The following is a 23,426-nucleotide window of genomic DNA, read 5'->3' as shown; positions in this document are numbered from 1 at the left end:
TTTAATACATTCCCACCTGACCCTCCCTTAACTTGAGGCCAAATGTAATTTCTCGGCTTTTGTAAAATTTTTATTAGCATTATCTAAAATAAAAGATTTACATAAAATAGTTTTGTAGGAAGTAGTGTGAAAGTAGCTGGGTGGTAGGTTCCATGGACCATTATCACAGTACAGTGAAGTTTGAAATTGTCTATAAAAGGAATAAAAAAGAGGAGTAAAGGCGCACACACACACACACGCATGCACTTTCTTAGACAGTGTATTTGTTTAGAGTGCTGTGCTTTTTACACAAGGACATAAGGGGCTGTGGTGCATCCTTAATACTTCATTATCTTCCTAACTGCTGGCAACCCAAGAGAGAGAAACTCGAAGCCCTGCTGGGCTGACTGGGTTTGACAATCATGCTTACTTGTCTAGGAATGGAAGACTTATTACATATGATAATTCTATGAGGTAGACTTCTCTATTCCTTCCATACTATTAAGTATTGTAAAATATACATGGAATAAAAGAATCAAGACAAAAGATCTGTGGTCACCGATATTATCTACTTACAATCACTGTTAACACCTGTCAAACATTACTGACAGGGACTGATAAAGCCTGTAACACAACGAAGAAGCCGGAGACTGATTTTAATACTACAAAAAAGCAATTTTCACACTTGTTGGGTGTCCAGACTTCTTTACACTCTTAAAGCTTACTGAGGAACCCAAAGAGTTTTTGTTAATGTGGACTATAGCTATCGATACTTACTATATCAGAAATTAAAACATGGAAAGTTTTAAAAATATCTATCCATTAATTTAAAAGTAACAACACCAAAGCATTACATGTTAACACAGATAATATTTTTTTAATGAAAAATAACTTTTTCAGAACAATAAGTCAGTAAGAATAGTGGTACTGCTTAAAATTTTTGCAAATCTCTGGTTAAAAGAAAACAGCTGGACTCTCTTATCTGCTTCTGCATTCAATCTGTTTGTCACGTAGCTTTTGGAAAATTCTACTGTACGTCGGTGAGAGAATAAGAGTGAAAAAGGCAAATAACATCTAAATATTATTATGAAAATAGTTTTGACCTTGTAGACTCTTTGAAAGGATTTCTGGGGACCCCCAGAAGTTCCCAAGCCACACTTTGAGAATCACTGCTTTAAAGAAATCTTAACTGGGACAATGCACCCCAATCCTTAACTGCTCACCACACACAGTTCAGAAGGTTTTCTTTCTATAACTGCGTGCTCTAATTGTTATAAAAATTTCATGCATCTATCATACCTCCCCACCTCGATAATCTAATTACTAAGACTCATTGAGAAACAGTGTCTAACATAGTATCTCATTTCTGCCTTAAAGACTTAAGACTTACCTGATATCAATGCAGCACATTATATAGGATGATATGTAGCAAGACTTTTGCCACAGAGAGGTTGCCACCATTTGCTTTTCATTTTTCAAGCCAAGATATTTCAGAAGTAATCAGTAACTTCTCCTCATACCCCTTTTTATTTTAATAGAGCTATCCTGGATATACCCATGCATCAAAGTAGGCCTTATGATTTAGCCAAACCCTAAGCTGGTAGGCAAAAATGGCTGTGACCACTACGGCTTCAACAATAGATCAGATTAGAATTTGGGCTTCTTGAACCAAATACAGGGCTGATTTATATGGCATACTTGGTAGGTGTGTTGGCATTAAAATGGCTTTGAGAATAATAAATTGAATAAAATCCTTCAATTGAAGAACCTGACCACAAATGTAAAGAGGTACAATGATGCAAAAACACGAAAACAAATGACGAATTACATATAGTACCTCAAAGAGCAAGTTAAAAGTTGAAAAGTGTTTCTTCGATTTAAAAGTAGCTTTAGGACTAGACATCCACTTCTTGATAAAGAAAAACAGAGTCAGATTAGGGGAATCACTGAATAAATGACAAAGAATAAATTAGATGGTTGATCCCATATGTATCTTTATTAGTTTGGAAATATTAAGAGTTTATCATTGGTTTTGTATTTTTCAATTTCAGCAAATGTCAATGTGTACGGGAACTGATTTCTAGGGAAGTCTACTGAAATGGATTATTTGGCCCAACATTTTCAGTGCACTTAAATTTTGGAGGTTTTCTTTTTTTGGTAAGTTTTTACTCTTTTTAGGAAAAGCCTAAATTTATTAAAAAAGTAACCTGAACTTTAGATAAAAACTTTGTACTCATGGTTTATGATTGAGTAAATGATGACAAAAATCCCATGTCACTTTATGCCTCTTTTTTCTTTCTCAATTTTCCTTATCTTCTTTTCTGTTTTTTTTCATGCTACAGCTCCACAATTTGGAAAATAGTGTGAGAAGGAGAGAGAAACACATCAGACTAGACCAAGTATCCTTATGATAAGCTTCCATAACTCACTATACGTTTCCTTTATGTACTCAACATTTATTATTTTTGTCATTACTTGATTAACGTCTGTTGCCGCTCTAAACGGGTACTATACGGTGAGTTCTTCAAAGGCAGGAAATGTGATTGCTTTGGTTTCCTTGCCACTATATTCCTAGTCCTGGACATGTAATAGGTACTCAGTAAATATCTGTTGAATAATGTACACACATTCGTTTGCCACCTGTTCAGATATTTTGGTCCTAAGAAGATGGTTTAGATCTTACCCTTAAGATAACTCCCTGATGGAAAAACTGCCTTTCTATATATGGAGTCCTTACGAGGGATAACACATATTCCTAAATATCCATACAATTCATCCTATCAGAATTTCATAAATAAATAAAATCACAAAAGAAAATGAATAGCTTCTGGAAATGGGAAAAATAAACTATCAGAGATGAAAAAGTATAAATAGCTTTTGGTCTATTAAAAGAAGGGGCAAAACTTAAGCAATAAAATGCTGAAAACCACTAAAATATATATCTTACCTTATATTTTTCATTTGCAAATAAAACTGAGGCTCTGTGAAATTTGCATAGAGGGTTCTTGGGATCAATGACAATGGCTTTGTTTAGGGTATCCAAAGCCTTCTCGGATTTTTTCAGTGCATGCTGAACCTGTAAGAAATAAAGATCATATTAATGTTTCCTTTTGATACGTATGAAGAAAGGGGAGAACCAAACACTGTGACTCAAATCAACGTAAAGATAATAAGACTACTGAGGCATTTGGCTGGCTCAGTTGGTAGTGCATGCAACTCTTGATCTCAGGGTCATGAGTTCGAGCCCCACTTGGGCATACAGATTACTTAAAATAAAAAGATATTAAAACTACTACAGTTGTATGGTCTGAGAGGGTTTTCCACAGAGTTAAGTGGACTTAATAGTTGATTACCAGACTATTAATAGATTATCTCTAAAATCTCTTCTAATTCTAGTTAAACTGCTTCACTTTCAAGATGAGAATACTGAAGCCCAGAATGTTAAATAACTTGCTCTGGGATCAGAACCTAGGTCCTCTGGCACTCAATCCACCATTATGTATCCATAATGATAATTCACAATGATTATTTTATCTTTAGAGCAGATATTTAGTACCTTTAAGTCTAAAAGACAAGAAAAACCTTGATTTTTCCCTCACAAGAAAATCTGTACTGGGGCGCCTGGGTGGCTCAGTCGTTAAGCGTCTGCCTTCGGCTCAGGGCGTAATCCCAGGGTCCTGGGATTGAGCCCCGCATCAGGCTCCCTGTTCTGCTGGGGGAACTTCTTCCTCTCCCACTCCCCCTGCTTGTGTTCCCTCTCTCACTGGCTATCTCTCTGTCAAATAAATAAATAAAATCTTAAAAAAAAAAAAAAAAGAAAATCTGTACTATTTAGCTAGATAATACTCACATTTCAATGTTTATTATGGTCCTCTAAATCTTAGGCTTTTCAAAACTATGTTCAAAGAAACACTAGAGGATTTGGCTCTAAACCCTTACCAGCCCTGCTTCACTCAGAACAATTACATTTCAATTACATTGAAAACCACTGATCTGTAATATGGGGAAGTAAATATTTTAAATAAAGAAAACCCCCACACAACCCCAAACATCACTATTTATTCATTCGCATACACTCATGCTATGCCGTGCTCCTCCTTGGACGAACTGTATGTTAAAAAGAAACGTAAGTGCGTGGATGTGGCTGTGGAACTTGAACAAATACTACGCACTGTAACGAGAATGGTACTGCCCAAATCCGGTTGCTAAATTCATCTGCACGATGATCTTTGCTCAAGGTTATTACTACACGTGGCCAAATATTCTGCCCACTGGACTGAAATCCTCAACACTAGCTCTCTAACAGAGAAAACCATATTCTATTACCTGAAAACTTCTTCAAATGAAGCACACAAAATTTTAAAACCATCTATTCCACAATCACTTTAGAAGAAAGCCTAATTTAAAAGATGTCCAACTTCACTAAAAGGTATCAAGAGGTACTTAAGTTTGATTTACTTAAGTGATGAAGAAAAATTCTTTGTTGATATATTTTGCATAGTATCTATGAAAAAAGTTACCATGGCAACTAAAAAAAATTATAAAGAACTATAGTTCTTCTCCCAAAATGAAGAGTGAAATTCCCAAAACTCACATAATTTCCTCACATTGTATGGTCATTCCCACAAAAGCCAAGCTTGCTGAGAGAAAGTGAAGGGCGGGGGAGGGAGAGAGGGAGGACATGGGCAAGAGGCAAGAACAAGAACTCCTCGTGCTTACAGAGAAACTAATAAATGAGATTTCAAAAAGCAAACATACTTCTTCTCCAGTTGAAGTACAACTTATTATCAAACACTTAAAAAAAAAAACACATAAAAATGGTGATCCAAAAACTGACTCAATGGAATAACTAGAAAAATGATCTTAACACCATGCATGGATTTGAATAATTTTTAATATCCTATCCTAGGAAATCTTAAGATTAAAAAAAATTAAGTTTCTGTTCTGATTTTTAAAAGATAGCTTTTTATGACAATATTCATAATATTGACAGGTACATGTTAAGGCTAGTTATCTCCTTTTGTAATTTTTTTTTTACCTTTTCCTTTCTTAAAAAAAAAAGTAAAGGCCAGACTCCTTTAGGGCTTTGCACTGTGTATACAGAAAATGAAGAGTGCACTCTCTCTCGCTCTCAAATAAAATCTTAAAAAAAAAAAAAAAATGGGGGGCAGGCGCCTGGGTAGTTCAGTCAGTTACGCATCTGCCTTTGGCTCAGGATCAAGTCCAATGTTGTTGGGTTCCCTGCTCAGTGGGGAGTCTGCTTCACTCTCTCCATCCGCCCCTCCCCACCACTCAAGCGCGTGCTCTCTCTCTCAAATGAATAAATAAAATCTTAAAAAAGAAAAAAGAAAAGAAAAGGAGAGTACAGTGAACATAATGTTCAGTCCTACAGTCAGGACAAAGTTGCTCCTTCCCATTCCATCAGATACTGCACCTTTCCATCATGTTACCCGATGAGCCAATACTTCGTATTTTTTACCACGTGCTATTCTACCTATAGCACCAAAACAGCCGGTAATGGAGTTTTTGACATAACTGAGTTACAACTCCTGATCTGCTAATTTATGCAAAATCTGTGTTGAGTTCATCAAATTGGTAATCTTCTTTGCCCTCATCATCTTTCTAGTTATTCCACTGAGTCAGTTTTTGTGATTAGTGGTTCTCAGGTCAAACAGTTCATGTAGACAGACAGTACAAGTATTTGGGGGAAAAACTATCTGTTTTATTACCAAAATGTTGGAAAAAATTTATTTCAATACCTTTTAGATTTCATAAAGTGAAGTGTATATAACACCTACTAAAAGACTGTAAAATACTGAAATTTTCCTTCAAGCATAGTGTAAAAAATATATTGAGCCTGTAAACTGCTGTGACTAGACTTCCCTGTCATCTTATGTTCTTGCATGTGTATATATATACACATATACATGTGTATATCCACGTGTGTGATTATGTGATCTATGCGATACAGATTATGGAACCGGGCAGCTTTGGAGTATACATTCTGTACTTCTTTTTTCAGGAACAGTTGCCATGTTTACACAGCAGCATTACGTCTCAGGCTTTTATTGGGTGCTGTTGCTCGCTATGTATGAAGAGAAATGTGTCAAACAAGCTTAAAGTTTACTGCGTTCTGAAGAAGGTGTGAACAACAGTGTTCATGAGATTTTAGAATGCTTTCCACATTCAGTCCTTGTAACTCAGCTGTTCAGCACCTAAAAGCAATTCAAATAATATGAACATTATCTTCTAGTAGAAGTAATGTTTTCAAGTTTTCATGGCACATTATGATCGTAAATTTCTCTCCATCTCAACAGTAAGTCTATGGGAGTCCCATGAAGATTCATGAAATGTCTGTAGTGACTGGTAGTCATGTTGAATAAGTGCAGTATGAACAAAGTATTTTATTGCACAGAGTAAACAAACAGTATGCTACCTAACAAAGCTGCTGTTTTATTACATTACCTCTTGTTTTTATAAAATGTACCAAGATTTTTAAATGTAAAAAAACCAGTTTCTTTAAAAAGTAAAATGGTGATCCACATCGCCTTTTAAGAATTTTAATTAGTTCTCCGGGGCGCCTGGGTGGCACAGCGGTTAAGCGTCTGCCTTCGGCTCAGGGCGTGATCCCGGCATTGTGGGATCGAGCCCCACATCAGGCTCCTCCGCTATGAGCCTGCTTCTTCCTCTCCCACTCCCCCTGCTTGTGTTCCCTCTCTCGCTGGCTGTCTCTATCTCTGTCAAATAAATAAAATAAAATCTTAAAAAAAAAAAAAAAAAGAATTTTAATTAGTTCTGGGAGAGAGTCCAGGATGGCAGAGGAGTAGGAGGCCTTAGTTTTGTCTGGTCCCAGGAATTCAGCTAGATGACTATCAAATCATTCTGAACACCTGCAATTCAACTGGACATCTAAGAAAAGAATTTTTGCAAAACTACAAATAGAAAAGCGACCACTTTCTGCAAGAATGACAAGATGGAAAACTCACTTCAAAGAAGAGAACAAGAGTACTGACTGCCAGGGACCTAACCAGTATGGATATAAGTAAGATGTTGGAAGTAGAGTTCAGAATAACAATTTTAAAGATACTAGCTGAACTTTAAAAAAACACAGAGAATCCCTTTCTGGAGAAATAAAAGAACTAAAATCTAATCAAGTCGAAATAAAAAAGGCTCATTAATGAGATGCAATAAAAAATGGAGGCTCTAACTGCTAGGATAAATGAGGCAGAAGAGAGAGAATTAACGGAAAATAAAGAAGCTCAGAAAAAGAGAGAAACAACTACTGGATCACGAGGGAAGAAATTGAGAGATGAGTGATACCATAAAGTGAAACAATATTAGAATAATTGGGATCCCAAATGAAGAGGAAAGAGAAAGAGGGGGGCAGAAGGTATACTGGAGCAAATTATAGCTGAGAACTTCCCTAATCTGGGGAAGGAAGCAGGCATTCAAGTCCAGGAGGCACAGAGAACCCTCCTCGAATCAATAAAAATAGGTCAACACCTTGACATATAATAGTGAAACTTGCAAATCTCAGAGACAAAGAGAAAATCCTGAAAGCAGCTTGGGACAAGAGGTCCTTAACCTACAAGGGTATAAACATAAAGCTGGCAGCAAACCTATCCACAGAGAGCTGGCAGGCCAGAAAGGACTGGCATGATATATTCAGGGTGCTAAATGAGAAAAATATAAAGCCAAGAATACTTTATCCAGCAAAGCAGTCATTCAAAATAGGAGACATTAAAAGCTTCCAGAACAAACAGAAACTAAAAGATTGTGTGATCACTAAACCAGCCCTGCAAGAAATATTAAAGGGGATCCTTTAAGTGATGAGAACCCAAAAGTAACATAGACCAGAAAGGAACAGAGACAGTATACAGAAACAATGACTTTATAGGCAATACAATGGCACTAAATTCATATCTTTGTTACTCTGAATGTAAATGGGCTAAATGCCCCAATCAAAAGATACAGGGTATCAGATTGGATAAAAAAAGCAAGGGGTGCCTGGGTGGCATAGCGGGGTGCCTGGGTGGCATAGCGGGGTGCCTGGGTGGCATAGCGGTTAAGCATCTGCCTTCGGCTCAGGGCATGATCCCGGCGATCTGGGATCGAGCCCCACATCAGGCTCCTCTGCTATGAGCCTGCTTCTTCCTCTCCCACTCCCCCTGCTTGGGTTCCCTCTCTCGCTGGCTGTCTCTATCTCTGTCGAATAAATAAATAAAATCTTTAAAAAAAAAAAAAAAAAGCAAGACCCATCAATATGCTATCTTCAAGAGACTCATTTTGGACCCAAAGACACCTCCAGACTGAAAGTGAGGGGGCAAAAAACCATTTATTATGCTAATGGACATCAAAAGAAAGCTGGGGTAGCAATCCTTATATCAGACAAATTACATTTTAAACCAAAGACTATAATAAGAGATGAGGAAGGATACTATGTCATAATTAAAGGGTTATCCAACAAGAAGATCTAACAATTGTAAATATTTATGCCCCTAACATGGGAGCAGCCAATTATATAAACCAATTAATAACAAAATTAAAGAAACACATTGATAATAATACAACAATAATAGGAGACTTTAACACCCCACTCACTGCAATGGACAGATCATCTAAGCAGAAGATCAACAAGGAAACAAGGGTTTTGTATGACACACTGGATCAGATGGACTTCACAGACAGATTCAGAGCATTCCATCCTAAAGCAACAGAACACATATTCTTCTCGAGTGCATATGGAACATTCTCCAGAACAGACCACATACTGGGTCACAAATCAGTCCTCAACTGGTACCAAAAGATTTGGATCATTTCCTGAATATTTTCAGACTACAATGCTTTAAAAGTTGAATTCAACCACAAGAGGAAATTCAGAAGGAGCTCAAATATATGGAGGTTAAAGAGCATCCTACTAAGGAATGAATGGGTCAACCAGGAAATTAAAGAAGAATTTTAAAAATTCATGGGAACAACTGAATATGAAAACACAACTGTTCAAAACTTTGGGATGCAGTAAAGGCAGTCCTAAGAGGGAAGTATATAGCAATACAAGCCTTTCTCAAGAAACAAGAAAGGTCTCAAATATACAGCCTAACCTTACACCTAAAGGAGCTGGAAAGAACAGCAGATAAAGTCTAAACCCACCAGGAGAAGAGAATTAATAAAGATGAGAGCAGAAATCAATGAAATAGAAAACAGAAGAAAAGTGGAACAGATCAACAGATCAACTAGGAAATGGTTCTTTGAAAGAATTAATAAGATTGATAAACTCTGGCCAGGCTTTTCAAAAAGAAAAGAGAAAGGACCAAATAAATAAAATCATGAATGAAAGAGGAGAGATCACAACCAACACCAAAAAAACACAAACAGTTATAAGAAAATATTATGAGCAACTATATGCCAACAAATTAGGCAATCTGGAAGAAATGGATGCATTCCTAGAGGTGTATAAACTGCCAAGACTGAAACAGGCAGAAATAGAAAACCTGAACAGACCCATAACCAGCAAGGAAATTGAAGCAGTAATAAAAAAATCTCCCAGCACACAAAAGCCCAGGGCCAGACGGCTTCCCAGGGGGAATTCTACCAAACATTTAAAGAATACCTATTCTTCTGAAGCTGTTTCAAAAAAAGAAATGGAAGAAAAACTTCCAAACTTTTTCTATGAGACCAGCATTACCTTGATCCCAAAGCCAGACAAAGACCCCACCAAAAAGGAGAATTACAGACCAATATCCCTAATGAACATGGATGCAGAAATTCTTACCAAGATATTAGCCAAAGTGTTCCCATGGTACAGTAAAAGGATTATTCACCATGACCAAGTGGGATTTATTCCTGGGCTGCAAGCGTGGTTCAACATCCACAAATCAATCAATGTGATACACTACCTTAATAAAAGAAAGGACAAGAACCATATCACCCTCCCAATAGATGCAGAAAAAGCATCTGACAAAATACAACATCCTTTCTTGATTAAAACTGTTCACAGTGTAGAGATAGAGGGAACATACCTCAAAATATCATAAAAGCCACATATGAAAAGCCAACAGCGAATATCATTCTCAATGGGGAAAAACTGAGAGCTTTTCCCCTAAGGTCGGAACATGTCAGGGATGTCCACTCTCACGCCTGTTGTTCAACATAGTACTAGAAGCCCTAGCCTCAGTAATCAGACAACAAAAAGAAATAAAAGGCATCTGAATCAGCAAAGAAGTCAAACTCTAACTTTTCGCAGATGACACGATACTCTATGTGGAAAACCCAAAAGCCTCCACCCCAAAATTGCTAGAACTCATAGAGGAATTCAGCACAGTGGCAGGATATAAAATCAATGCACAGAAATCAGTTGCATTCCCATAGACTAATGAGACAGAAGAAAAAAGAAATTAAGGAGTTGATTCCGTTTACAATTGCACCCAAAACCATAAGATACCTAGGTATCTAACCAAGGAGGCAAAGGATCTATACTCAGAAAACTATAGAAAACTTGTGAAAGAAACTGAGGAAGACACAAAGAAATGGAAAAACTTTCCACGCTCATGGATTGGGAGAAAAATATTGTTAAAATGTTTAGAACAATCTATACATTCAATGTAATCCCTGTCAAAATACCAAGAACTTTTTTCACAGAGCCTGAACAAAGAATCCTACAATTTGTATGGAAACCAGAAAAGATCCCGAATTGCCAAAGGAATGTTGAAAAAGAAAACCAAAGCTGATGGCATCACAATTCTGGACATCAAGCTCTACTACAAAGCCCTACCACACATCATGACGGTATGGTACTGGCACAAAAACAGACACATAGATCAATGGAACAGAACAGAGAACCCAGAAATGAACCCTCAACTCTGTGGTCAACTAATCTTTGACAAAGCAGGAAAGAATATCCAATGGAAAAAAGACAGTCTCTTCAACAAATGGTGTTGGGAAAACTGGACAGCCACATGCAGAAGAATGAAACTGGACCATTTTCTTATACCATACACAAAAATAGACTCAAAATGAAAGACCTAAATGTGAGACAAGAATCCATCAAAATCCTGGAGGAGAATACAGGCAGCAACCTCTTTGACCTCGGCCACAGCAACTTCTTGTTATACATGTTTCAAAAGGCAGGTGAAACAAAAGGCAAAAATGAACTACTGGGACTTTATCAAGATAAAAAGCTTTTGCAAAGCAAAGGAAACAGTCAACAAAACTGAAAGACAACCGACAGAATGGGAGAAGATATTTGCAAATGACTTCTCAGATAAAGGGCTAGTATCCAAAAATCTATAAAGAACTTATCAAACTCAATATCCAAGAACAAATAATCCAATCAAGAAATGGGCAGAAGACATGAATAGACACTGCTCCAAAGAAGATATCCAAATGGCCAACAGACACATGAAAAAATGCTCAATATCACTTAGCACCAGGGAAATACAAATCAAAACCACAATGACCACTCTGGTCAGAACGGCTAAAATTATCAAGTCAGGAAATGACAGATGTTGGCAAGGATGCAGAGAAGGAGAAACCCCTTACTTACACTGTTGGTGGGAATGCAAGCTGGTGCAGCCACTCTGGAAGGCAGTATGGAGGTTCCTCAAAAAGTTGAAAATAGAGCTACCCTATGACCCAGCAATTGCATTATTAGGTATCTACCTGAGGGATTCAAATGTAGTGATTTGAAGGGGCACCTGCACCCCAGTGTTTAGAGCAGCAATGTCCACAATAGCCAAACTATGGAAAGAGCCCAGATATCTATCAACAGGTGAACGGATAAAGATGTAGTATACATATACAATGGAATACTACTCAGCCATCACAAAAGGTGAAATCTTGCCATTTGCAGGAACTAGAGTATTATGCTAAGTGAAATAAGTTAATCAGAGAAAGACAATTATCATATGATCTCACTCATATGTGGAATTTAATAAATAAAACAGAGGATCATAGGGGAAGGGAGGGAAAAATAAAATAAGATGAAACCAGAGAGGGAGACAAACCATAAGAGACTCTTAATCATAGGAAACAAACTTAGTGTTGCTGGAGGGGAGAGGTATCAGGGGATGGGGTAACTGGGTGATGGACATTAAGGAGGGCATGTGATATAATGAGCACTGGGTATTATATGAGACTGACGAATCACTGAACTCTACCTCTAAAACTTAATAGTTTTAATACATTATATGTTAATTAATTGACTTTAAAGAAAAATAAAGTAAAATAAAAAAAGAATTTTAATTAGTTCTGACATACCTCTATCACTCAGCAGCTAAAACACAGGGAACCATTTGTCTTGAAATAATAATTACTGAATTTAGGAGCTAAATATTAACATGGAAAAAAGTGCTTTCAAAATATGAAGTATCTCATGTGAGTCTTACAACAGCCCTATGAGGTAGATAAGATGGTATTACTTGTCATTTATAAAATGGAAGTTCAGAGAAATGGATTTGCCCAAGGAATGAGGGTACTCCAGTGATTTCTCTATGCTATGGAAAAAGGTGATATTTTGGCTATTAAATAATCCATGATGTTGTTCCATAATATAAACAAACAAACAAACAAAAAGCCCTAATCTTCACCAGAGCAATTAAGTCAATAACAAATACATTTCTAAAGGGAGATTCACTGGAAAATATTTAGAAAGCTACTTACTACTCCAATGTGGCAAAGTAAAACTGAACTTTGAGGGTTGATATCAAGTGCTTTCTGGAAATGCATTTCTGCAAGGCTGAATTTTTCTTGCTTGTAATAAATCATTCCTAAACCATACCTGAAAGTATAAAATAAAGTATAATTTTAGGGATATGAACTTATGGCTGGTAATTTAGGTCAACTAATAAAAGGGTATGTTATGGCATCTGGCATTTTAATAAACTAAAGAGAAATACTGGTGGTCTCAGAGAAGGCAAAAACTATCAATTATGATAAAAAAAATCATCAAAACATTTTATTTAAAAAAATTTTTTTTCATCAAAGCATTTTAGACAAATCACTTTTATAAGTAAAAACAATAAATCAAATCGATCACTCAAATAGAACTTTGACAATGGGAAAAAAGAAACTACATCCTCAAATCCATCATTACAATCTAGATTTAACAGCTCATTTTTACTGGGTGGCTAATTATGTGTGTGCCAATAACTTTGTTAAAATCTTTATGTGAATTATCTCATTTAATCCTAGGAGGAAACAAGGAGATAGGTACTGTTATCACTCACATTTCAAATAAGGAAAATGAGTTTAGAGAAGTTAAATGACTTAACCAAAGTTATATAGCTAATAAGGATTCTAGTCAGATCCTTCCTTTAGGATTCTAAACTCTAACCTCTTAACAATGTTATTTCCATATTATTGGTGCAAATGCATATATATCATTATAATTACATATGCATAGTGTCATGTTCTGCTTTCCCTCTCCTCACTATATCAAAAACATACTCCTATAGACTTAAAAATTATAAATTTTAAAGGCTATATAACAGCATTTTAATGATATGCAGGTATTCTGAATTTTCAAAACATCAAATGAACACAATGTGACTGATCTACATTAAGGAGACCTCTCTTGGCTGTAACTAGATAATGATAATGGGGAATAATCACCAAATGAATGAATAAGAAGAAAGCACAGTATATCTTCTTATATTTGGGGTGAAGAGAAAGGTGTAAAAAGCTCCGTGTTAATAATGGTGGTGGCAGAACAACAAAAGAAAGACTATTTACTCTGGAGTTGGAATAATAAATTTACTTAGTGTTAAGTCAGATACTTAAAGTTACCTAAATACCTCAACATTTAAATTCTTCCTGTAAAAGCTCACCAATCTGAATACTTTTTTTTCTAATTGAAACAAGTATTTTTATAACAATTTTTGATACGGTAAGGTTTTTTTAAGAATGCAACTATTATACTCTAGGACATATCCAAACGTTTAAAAAACAACACAAGTCCTATTGATAATTGAGTTCTTAAAATACTACAGAGTAGTTTATGTGAAGAGAAGACAGTATCAGCAAGCTTGACTGTTCAGTATGTCAGAAGCTAGCACTTGTCAGGCCATCTTTTAATAATGTAACTACTTATAAATGAGATATAATCCATTAAAAAACACATATACACAGATCAAAAAAAATGTTTTAATAATATAGTGATTCAGATTTAGTGACAGAATGAAAATTCAACTGCTATAACGATTACCTCAAATGTAAAAAAAAAAAGCACGTCTGACATAACAACTGTAGCAGAGTTATCAGAATTATACTTCTTGTTATGTAAAACTATTAAGTCGGTCAAGAAAAATACAATAAAATATCAGCAGTAGATACGGTGTTGAGGCAGAAATAAGAACAAACTTTTTAATGCCTTCTTCATTTGTTAACTGTATGAGCCAGGTAACTTCCTCAATAGAGACGTTACTTAATAAACTGGAACACTGAGTTTAAATAAAGCTAATGAACTAGACTGGTATTTAGTAAACCAGAACACTGTAAGGAGCAACACCTAGTGCACAGTGCTCAATGTTTATTTTCTACTACCCAATAGGTGATTATACTAGTCCTCTCCACTTTCCCAACCATGTACTATCTGAATCACCGTTTCAGTGTTCTAAGAAAAAGAAATCAAACAGCAAAATCAATTATTTTCAAAAGTTTGGTAGGAGAAAAGGTTGAAACTGTTGAGTAGAAGGATCTAGTATTCCATCATTAGTTAACTTAAGAGTTTGTTAAAGGTACACATTTCACGTAAAAACATTTTGGTTACAATTTATCAACCAGTATATACTATTCTTCAGTATCAGTGACCGAATTTGTGACAATAAAGAGATGTCTGACAAAAATTACTATCAGTCCCCTCAGTAAGACGTTGTCTTTGCGCTTCATTAGCACTTACCATGCGTTATAATGTCTCGGATTGACTCTGATAGCATTCCGAAAACAAGCTAATGCTTTGTCTAATTCTTCAGTTAATACAAACTCATGCCCTAATAGAGTATAGGCATAAGCATAATTTGGATCAACCTGGATAGCTCTCTGGAAGAATTTAATTGCAATATCATGTTCCCGTTGCAAACTGAAACAGTTCCCTGCAGCACACCAGGCCTTAAAAAAAGATGGAAACAAAAACCAAATGTATAGTTAAAATTTTGCTTCAATTTTTCTAACAAAACCAAATTTATGACTAAAATCAAGACTCAGATCTCACTTGGAACAAAAAACAAAAACTGAAGCTTTTTTAAAAATTTATTTGAGAGAGAGAGAAAGAGAGAGCATGAGCGTATGACAGCATGGGAGAGGGGCGGAGGCAGAGGGGATCTGGAGCAGACTAGGCCCTGAGCCTGGAGTCTGTTGAGGGGCTCAATCTCACAATCCTGAGATCAGGACCTGAGCTGAAACCAAGAGTCAGACGCTCAGCCAACTGCACCACCCAGGTGCCCCCTCAAGTTTTAGTAAATACGGTTGATCCTCATTGTTCACGATTTTATATTGGTGAATTTGTCTACCTGTAAAAATTTATAATATTTGTAAAACCAATCTCTACACTTGGGAGTGCTTTTAGTGGTCACCCAACATATGAGTTGTCCAAAAGGCACAATCTCAGTTGAGGTGAAAAAAGGCGATTCTACGCCTCCTTGTTTCATCTCTCATATAGAGATGATCAGAGGACAGAGAGTGTAGGGGGTAGGGCAGAGCAGGGCAAGAAGCTCTGGCTCTGGGACCAGCTGGACATAGACTGAATCCTAAATCTGGCACCTGCTGTAGGGTGGCCTCAGGCAAATCACCTTAACACATCTGAACCTCATTTTCTCTTTTATATAAAATAAAGATAATAAAATCTACCAGGATGGGTTGTTTCTAGGATTTAAGATTATAATCTGTGAGATATGTGCGTGTGTGTGTATTTCCCCCAGAAGCAATGATCCAGTCTTTGCTAATTCAGTGTTTACAGAAACTACTGAACATAACTACCAAGAATAATGAGAATTGACTGTTTTTAATTCTAAGATTAAAAATGTTATAAAAGTACCACTAACTATTCTTGAGATGCAACAAAATACAATTCTTACAGGACTAGAGCATGTAAATGAATTGTGCCTATGTCTTAAAATGACAATAAAAACTATTTTAATTTAAATTAGCACTCTTTCCAGTCTACATAATTTCTGCTTAATGAACACTAATCCTACTGACAACAGCAATTTTTTTTTCAAAGATTTATTTATTTCAGTGAGAGAGAGAGCGCGAGTGCACACAGCGGGGAGAGGCAGAGGGAGAGGGAGACAGAAACCCAAGCAGACTCTGTACTGAGCGCGGAGCCTGATGCAGGGCTCAATCTCACGACCCTGAGATCAGACCTGAGCTGAAACCAAGAGTTGGATGCTGAACCGACTGCACCACCTAGACACCTCAACAACAGCAATTTTAATAGAGCCAAATCTTGATTAATCTTGAATAAAATATATGCTTATGAATCTGCACCACATACTCTAGGACTTTCTCTTCTCTGAGTCCCTCTCTGCCTGTAGAAAACACCGTTTGAATTATTTGCTTCATCCCCACTTGGCAAGGGTGATCAGAAGACAACGACATAAGCAAAGTGTTTCAGTTATCATACCTCTGGTGAATTTTTATCCATGTCTGTTAAGTCTTTTGAAAGAACTGAAAGAGCAACATCTTTTTGAAGATGCCACAGTGTTGTAGAGTAGATCTCCATGCCTTCAACTCTGTAATTCTCAATCCTTCTAACCTCTGAGAATATTCTTTCAGCCTGAAATAAAAAAACTAGTTAATGGGAAAACAAGTTGATACAATTTACATATATACAGGGAGAGCACTGAGCACTGTTCTCATAGGACCTAAATGCTGCCTTGTTTTACAATGTTTATGTGAATTAGTAATAATGTAGGGTCGCAGTGAACAATGTTCCCCAGTAGGCCAAATACTGATGTAATCATATTCACACTTAACCTAGGTATACACAAGTTATGGTAAGAACATTAACTGTGAAAAGAAAACCTACGTTTTCACCAAAATGACAGAGGAGAAATCTATACAAAGTTACAATTTATAAAGGACAAGTCAATTATTTTATTCTCAAAAAACACATTTCCCAGTTTTAATAATGGCTTTACAGAATAACTCTCTCCAGAAAAGTGAAAGAATAATCATTCCTGTAACACCAAACTACTTGTGCACTGACTTTTATTAAGAGGTTGAGTTAAAAACTTCAGGGGAAAAACAGGTTCAGCTGGCCACCAATGATATGGCGTGCTGAGCACTGACTGAGAGCATACCCACCAACGTCATACCTCTGGGGAACTGTAGCGCCAGCCTAGGGATTCCCTTTTCCTTTGCAGCACTAACCTGACTTTAGGGTCCCTCCTCAGCTATTTTTTTCCTCCCCAAACTCACAGCTCTCAGAACAGTTTCTCTCACCCTGAAGTCTGAGGCTTTGGGTTATATAAAACCAATTATTAGTCCCCTAGTTTATTGATTCAAAAGATCAAAATTCTGAAAGTCAAGTTTAGTTTAGAATAAAAATATTTGACTGTTCTTAATGAAATGAAGACGGCAGAAAATAAAGAAAAAGCATTTATAAAACTAGGAACTTCAAGAAATGGCCCTATACTATCTAGGATTGGCTTAATGATTTGTGACTTCCCTGAAATCCCTTAAAAGTCATATAGATAAGTTTTTCCAACAGGCATTGGTTGTAAGAAGACAGACCTAACCACAAGTCAAATATAGGATTGGAAATCTTTTGGTTTCAAATTTTTCAGGATCTATTCTTTCCTCTGAAAAGTGATTGTGGCACAGACAAAAAGAAAAATGAAAAAAACTCATGAAATTAAGTTGAAACAAAGGCTTCTGTTTAGTTAAGGATCTGGGACATTGCTCTGTAATTAGAGGGAAACAATAAAAATTATGTATTTTAAAGCACCTGTGAAATAATAAATTAGAAATAATTCTGAAAGGGGTTTTCCAAGCACAGCTTTTGCCTATGTATCATTATCCAAACACGGAACTTCTAGCAATGAATAAGGCTATCTGTCTACAGCAACACTTTTTTTCTTTACTATACATTGAGTTGGTATCTTCTGTATTTATTCTCTACCTAGAAGAACACTTCACCCCCAGATCTTTGCAAGGTTCATGAAGGAGTCACTTCCTTTCTCTGAGCACACTTTTTAGTAAATAGCACCATATATCATTGTCCTGCAATCCCCTTATCATGCTTCATTTTTTTCTTCCTATGACCTATTGCTACCTGTCCTCATACATGTATTGGCTTACAATCTGTTTCTCTTAGTAGAATGCATCCTCCAAAGGCAAGCAATTATCTGCTGGCTGTACTACAGAGTCTAGAAGGGAATCTAAGACATAACATGTGCTGAATAATGAACGGAAAGTAAACAGGGCAAAAAAGTAACTTTATTACAAACTTCAAATAATTTATTTTTTTTAAGTTTAGGGGTGGGGAGAGAAAATTCTCAGAAGGCAAACTGGGTAGGAAATTTAAATTGGAAATTAGAATTTTCTTTGGCTTTATGTTAATAATCTCCTTTTCTGGTGTAAACTGATAACTTAAGCAACGAATGTAATTAAAACTAAAGGGATAAAAGTCTTGCGAAGGACATCATGTCCTCCGTTATATACAGTTTTCTTCATAGCATTTTTCAAGTTTATAAAACACACTAAATGCCAAAAATTCATCCCAGTAGGAACTCTGCATATAGCAGAAAAAAATTTTATTATTAACACCTAATACATGGTAATATATATTTTCAGATCCAACTAAGCATGGTGCAAATGTTTCACATAAGAATATATGGACGTGGGCACCTGGATGGCTCAGTCAGTTAAGCGACCAAGTCTTGATTTTGGCTCAGGTCATGATCTCAGGGTCTTGAGACTGAGCCCTGTGTTGGGCTCCGCGCTCTGCACAGAGTCTGCTTTGGATTCTCTCTCTCCCTCTCCTTCTGCCCCTCCCCCTGCTTGAGTTCTCTTTCTCTAAAATAAATAAAATCTTAAAAAAAAAAAGGAATATATGGATGACTCAGATTTTACAAATCTATCTCAAGCAATCCCCCAAATTTAAATTACTCACCCCTTAACACAAGAAAAAACTGTCTATTTATGTATTAAAGTGCTCAGAAAATATAAAGACATCACATAATAAATACTAACCTTTTTTTGGTTTTGTTTTGTTTTTTAATTTTAAGCAGTTGCACACCCAGTGTGGAGCCCAATGTGGGACTTGAACTCATGAACCTGAGATCAAGACCTGAGCGGAGATCAAGAGTTGGATGTTTAACCAACTAAGTCACCCAGGTGCCCCTAAATATTGACCTTTTAGATCTAGCTGCCTCAAGCACAGGCATTTTAATTAAATTTAAATTATCTCTAAAAAGGCATGTATAACAGTTTTCTATACTTACTTGCATATACTCTGAAAGTTCAAAATAGGCCCTTCCAATTTGGCACAGTACCCAACCAGTATTGTAGTGGTGAGAAGGTAGGTGGCTCAAGATATTTATAGCTTCTTTGCAGTTGTATGAACACAAAGCTAAATAACCTTTCCCCATTTCACGAAGAAGGCTCATCAAACCTTCTAGGAGAAAACGATATAGTAAACAAAGGAGAAAAACACAATAAAACAGTTTGGTTTTCTAAAAAGGCTAATTACAAAATAATTTATTAAAAATTCCAACATCTATCTAGAAAAAATGGAAGGTACTTTAATGAACATTAAAAAACTTACTTAAAATGAGTGAATAAAATAAAATACAAAGAAGATATTAAGCATTTAAAACAGACCTGCTGCTGCTTTCTGTAGATTAAATGCCTGGATCTGAGGTGTGATTGTGGAGATTTTCCCTTCTGAAATGATGGAAGAGTCCAATTTTGTAATTTCCAGGCTATCATTTATGTTAGGTTGCGTTATTCCTCCTTTATTAGTTTTACTTTTAGTTTTTCTGTTTGGGATTTTAGGTGGAAACTTCATTTTTAACTTTTTGCTATTCTCCTGTAAAAAGGAGGAAAATTCCACACTTGTTAAACTCATATATTTTAGACTTCCCAATCCTTTCTCAATTATTAGACATAAAATAAGTATATAGTTTTGACTGGTCTCAATTTTTCTCAGAAAAAAATTTTAAAAACAAAGATTTTCAAAGTCATTTAATTTTAAATGCAACAATTCTGAAAATAAATTGTATTAACGAATTAGAGTGTAAGGTAAATCAGTATTGTTTGTTGCTCTTTTCTGAAAGTGTGTAACTTTCATTTATTATTTAAAAATAAGAAAATAAATGAATGCAATATTACCTAATTGTCTCAGAGCATTATAACTGATAAGTTATAAAATTGTTCATTTGTTCATGTCAAAGTTAAAAATTATCCATAATATTTGTCAATGGACCAAGAAAATTTACCAAGGGCATAATGAAGCCCTCCAATTGTACAAAGAAATGTGCAAAGAAAACACAGGAAATTTCCATTTATCCTTCCCCTAATTTTCCTAGTGATAATATCTGACATAACCACAGGACATCATCAAATCCAGGAGACTGGAATCAGTTCAATACTACCAACTAAATTACACATCTGATTTGGATTTCATCAGTTTTTACCCTTTTTTTGGTGTGATAGTTCTATGAAATTTAATCACATGTATGATTCGTGTATTCAACCACCACAATAAGGATATAGGACTGACACCACACAAAAAAACTCCTTTGTGCTACGCTCTAGTAGTCATATCTCCCAAGTCCTAACTCCTAATAGCCACTGATCTGTTTCCCATCACAATAATTTTGTCTTTTGAACAATGTTTTATAATATTTATTAAAGAACCAAGAAAATTTATAACTGTTATAGACAGCTTTATAAATTAAAAAAAATTAGAAAAATTTTTTAGTCTCTGAATTTATTTAGTAGAGATGGAGGGGGAAGCATTAAGTAAATGTAACATATGGAAATCTTTAAATTACCTTGGTTGTAGAGCTGTCACTAGTAAAAAGTCGTGAACTTCTTCGAGGCAGTGCGTTTGGGGGAGATGTGATAGTGGGGCTCAATACCTGAGGTGTTGTACTAAAACAATGATAATGATAAAAGTAGACATTAAAAAAAACCCAGCTTATGGCCATTACCTATTATTTCAATTCAGATACATTAAAAAAACATATTCATCATGACTGTATTCTAAAGTTGGTAAGTTTGGTTGGTATGGTTTGTCATCTCTCTATGAAAACTCAGGAATTAAAAGCTATCTGTGTTACCATAAAATAACAAAGATTATCGTACAGAGCTTCACTCTATCTGAAATTGCTAATTTGAACGTAAAACAATCCACATAAAAATTCTGGATCAATAAATGATAAACACATCTATAACAAATTCTCTCTAGCCTTCATTAGCAATCATAGCGAGTTAGGGAAAAAAAGATAGTTGGACATGGACAGTCTAAATGTGGAATATTTGCCAAAAAAATAAATACCATTAGAACAATTATTATTTCCCTATAAATTCAAACAACCACATCAAGGTTTATTCTGTTTAGAACCAAAGGAATCTAATAATTGCCTGGGTACATTTTTTTTTTTTAAGATTTTATTTATTTATTTGACAGAGAGAGAGACAGCCAGTGAGAGAGGGAACACAAGCAGGGGGAGTGGGAGAGGAAGAAGCAGGCTTCCAGCAGAGAAGCCTGATGTGGGGCTCGATCCCAGAACGCCAGGATCACACCCTGAGCCGAAGGCAGATGCTTAACAACTGAGCCACCCAGGAGCCCCTGGGTACATTTATTTTTTTTTTTAACTTTAAAAGGCAAACCCTAAGATACAAGGATTCCATTCTTAGAAAGTAAGCAAACTTAAAACCTCAAGTTACCTGAGAGTGGGTAAGTCTATGGACTAAACGGTTTACAGTTTATGTGAAATCCCACTAGTTACCTGAATTTGAGTCAAAGAGGCTTCTGTGAATAAAAGAGACACTGACCAGTGAGTACAGAAAGGCCAAGCCGCCCTTATGTTTTCAAAAGACTGACTCTCAATGTAGGGATTATAGCAAGTGAGGTTACTTAGGCTGATGAATTAATTTTATTTTATGATACATTTTTTATGATACTTTTTTTTTTACAGATTGTATTTATTTATTTGACAGAGAGAGACAGCCAGTGAGAGAGGGAACACAAGCAGGGGGAGTGGGAGAGGAAGAAGCAGGCTCCAGCAGAGCAGGGAGCCCGATGCGGGGCTCAATCCCAGGACCCTGGGATCATGCCCTGAGCCAAAGGTAGATGCTTAACGACTGAGCCACCCAGGCGCCCCTTTATGATATAGTTTTTATTTTATTTTTTTAAAGATTTATTTTAGAGAGAGAGAGCAGGCGGCAGGGTAGAGGGAGAGGGACGGAGTCTTAAGCAGACTCTTCCTGAGTGCAGAGCCCAACACGGAGCTTGATCTCATGACCCTGAGATCATGACCTGAATTGCAACCAAGAGTCAGATGCTTAACTGACTGCACCACCCAGGCAATCTGATACATTTTTTTTTTAATTTGGACTTTATTATTATTAAAAATATTTTTTTAAAGACTTTATTTGTCAGAGAGAGAGAAAGAGAGAGAGGGAGAGCACAAACAGGGGGAGAAGCAGGCTGAGGGAAAAGCAGGCTCCCAGCTGTGCAAGGAGCCTGATGTGGTAGCCAAAGGCAGATGCTTAACTGACTGAGACACCCAGGTGTCCCTAGGATTTTTTTACTTATTTATTTTTAAAAGAGATTTTATTTTATTTATTTGTCAGAGAGAGAGAAGTGCACACAAGCGGGGGGGCAGCAGGCAGAGGGAGAAGCAGGCTCCCCACCAAGCAAGGAGCCCAATGTAGGACTCGATCCCAGGACGTTGGGATCATGACCTGAGCCGAAGGCAGACGCTTAATCGACTGAGTCACCCGGGTGTCCCCCTAGGATTTTTTTTTTAGAGGAGATTAGAGTTCACAGCAAAACTGAGGGGAAGGTACAGAGAGATGTGCCATATAACCCCTGCCCCCACACATGCACAGCCTCCCCCACTAGAGTGGGACATTTGTTACAGATGATGAACCTACACTGATATATTATAAAGTCGACGGTTTATGATATAGAGTTCGCCCTTGGTTTTGTTCATTCTATAGGTATGCGTGAATATATAATGACATGCATCCATCGTGGTATCATACAGAATATTTTCACTGCCCTAATCCTCTGTGCTCTGCCTACTCATCCCTCCCCTCCAACCCCTAGCAACTACTGATCTTTTTTACTGTTTCCAGAAGCTGATTCATTTTTAGAAGTACAATATCCTTTATTTGAACAACTATGTCACTTATACTTAAATGTGAATTATATGTTGTCAATAATATTACCTAATTATAGAAAAGAGTTTGCCTGAGAAGTGGGAGGGAATAATTTC

The 23,426-nt window shown here is 36.3% G+C and overlaps 1 protein-coding gene across 6 annotated transcripts in view; it reads right to left on the bottom strand.

Moving 5' to 3' along the window:
* Window positions 1–23,426, bottom strand: part of CDC27 (cell division cycle 27) — a 73,630-nt gene that overhangs the window by 8,012 nt on the left and 42,192 nt on the right. For 4 of the 6 annotated variants that reach the window (XM_045813889.2, XM_045813886.2, XM_087854244.1 and 1 more), the window contains 7 exons: window positions 20,973–21,072; window positions 19,798–20,005; window positions 19,419–19,591; window positions 16,595–16,747; window positions 14,873–15,081; window positions 12,637–12,754; window positions 2,927–3,055 (listed from right to left, as the gene is read on the bottom strand). In XM_045813889.2, the coding sequence (XP_045669845.1) occupies window positions 2,927–3,055; window positions 12,637–12,754; window positions 14,873–15,081; window positions 16,595–16,747; window positions 19,419–19,591; window positions 19,798–20,005; window positions 20,973–21,072 (1,090 nt within the window). The remainder of the gene's footprint in view (window positions 1–2,926; window positions 3,056–12,636; window positions 12,755–14,872; window positions 15,082–16,594; window positions 16,748–19,418; window positions 19,592–19,797; window positions 20,006–20,972; window positions 21,073–23,426) is intronic. The other 2 variants (XM_045813890.2, XM_045813888.2) reach the window with 1 other exon arrangement.

Source organism: Ursus americanus, chromosome 23 (assembly GCF_024610735.1).
Source record: "Ursus americanus isolate L20-20 chromosome 23, mUrsAme1.1.p, whole genome shotgun sequence".
Taxonomy (NCBI): Eukaryota; Metazoa; Chordata; class Mammalia; order Carnivora; family Ursidae; genus Ursus; species Ursus americanus.
The sequence above is the reverse complement of the archived record's forward strand: the minus strand, read 5'-3'. Positions and strand labels throughout refer to the sequence as shown.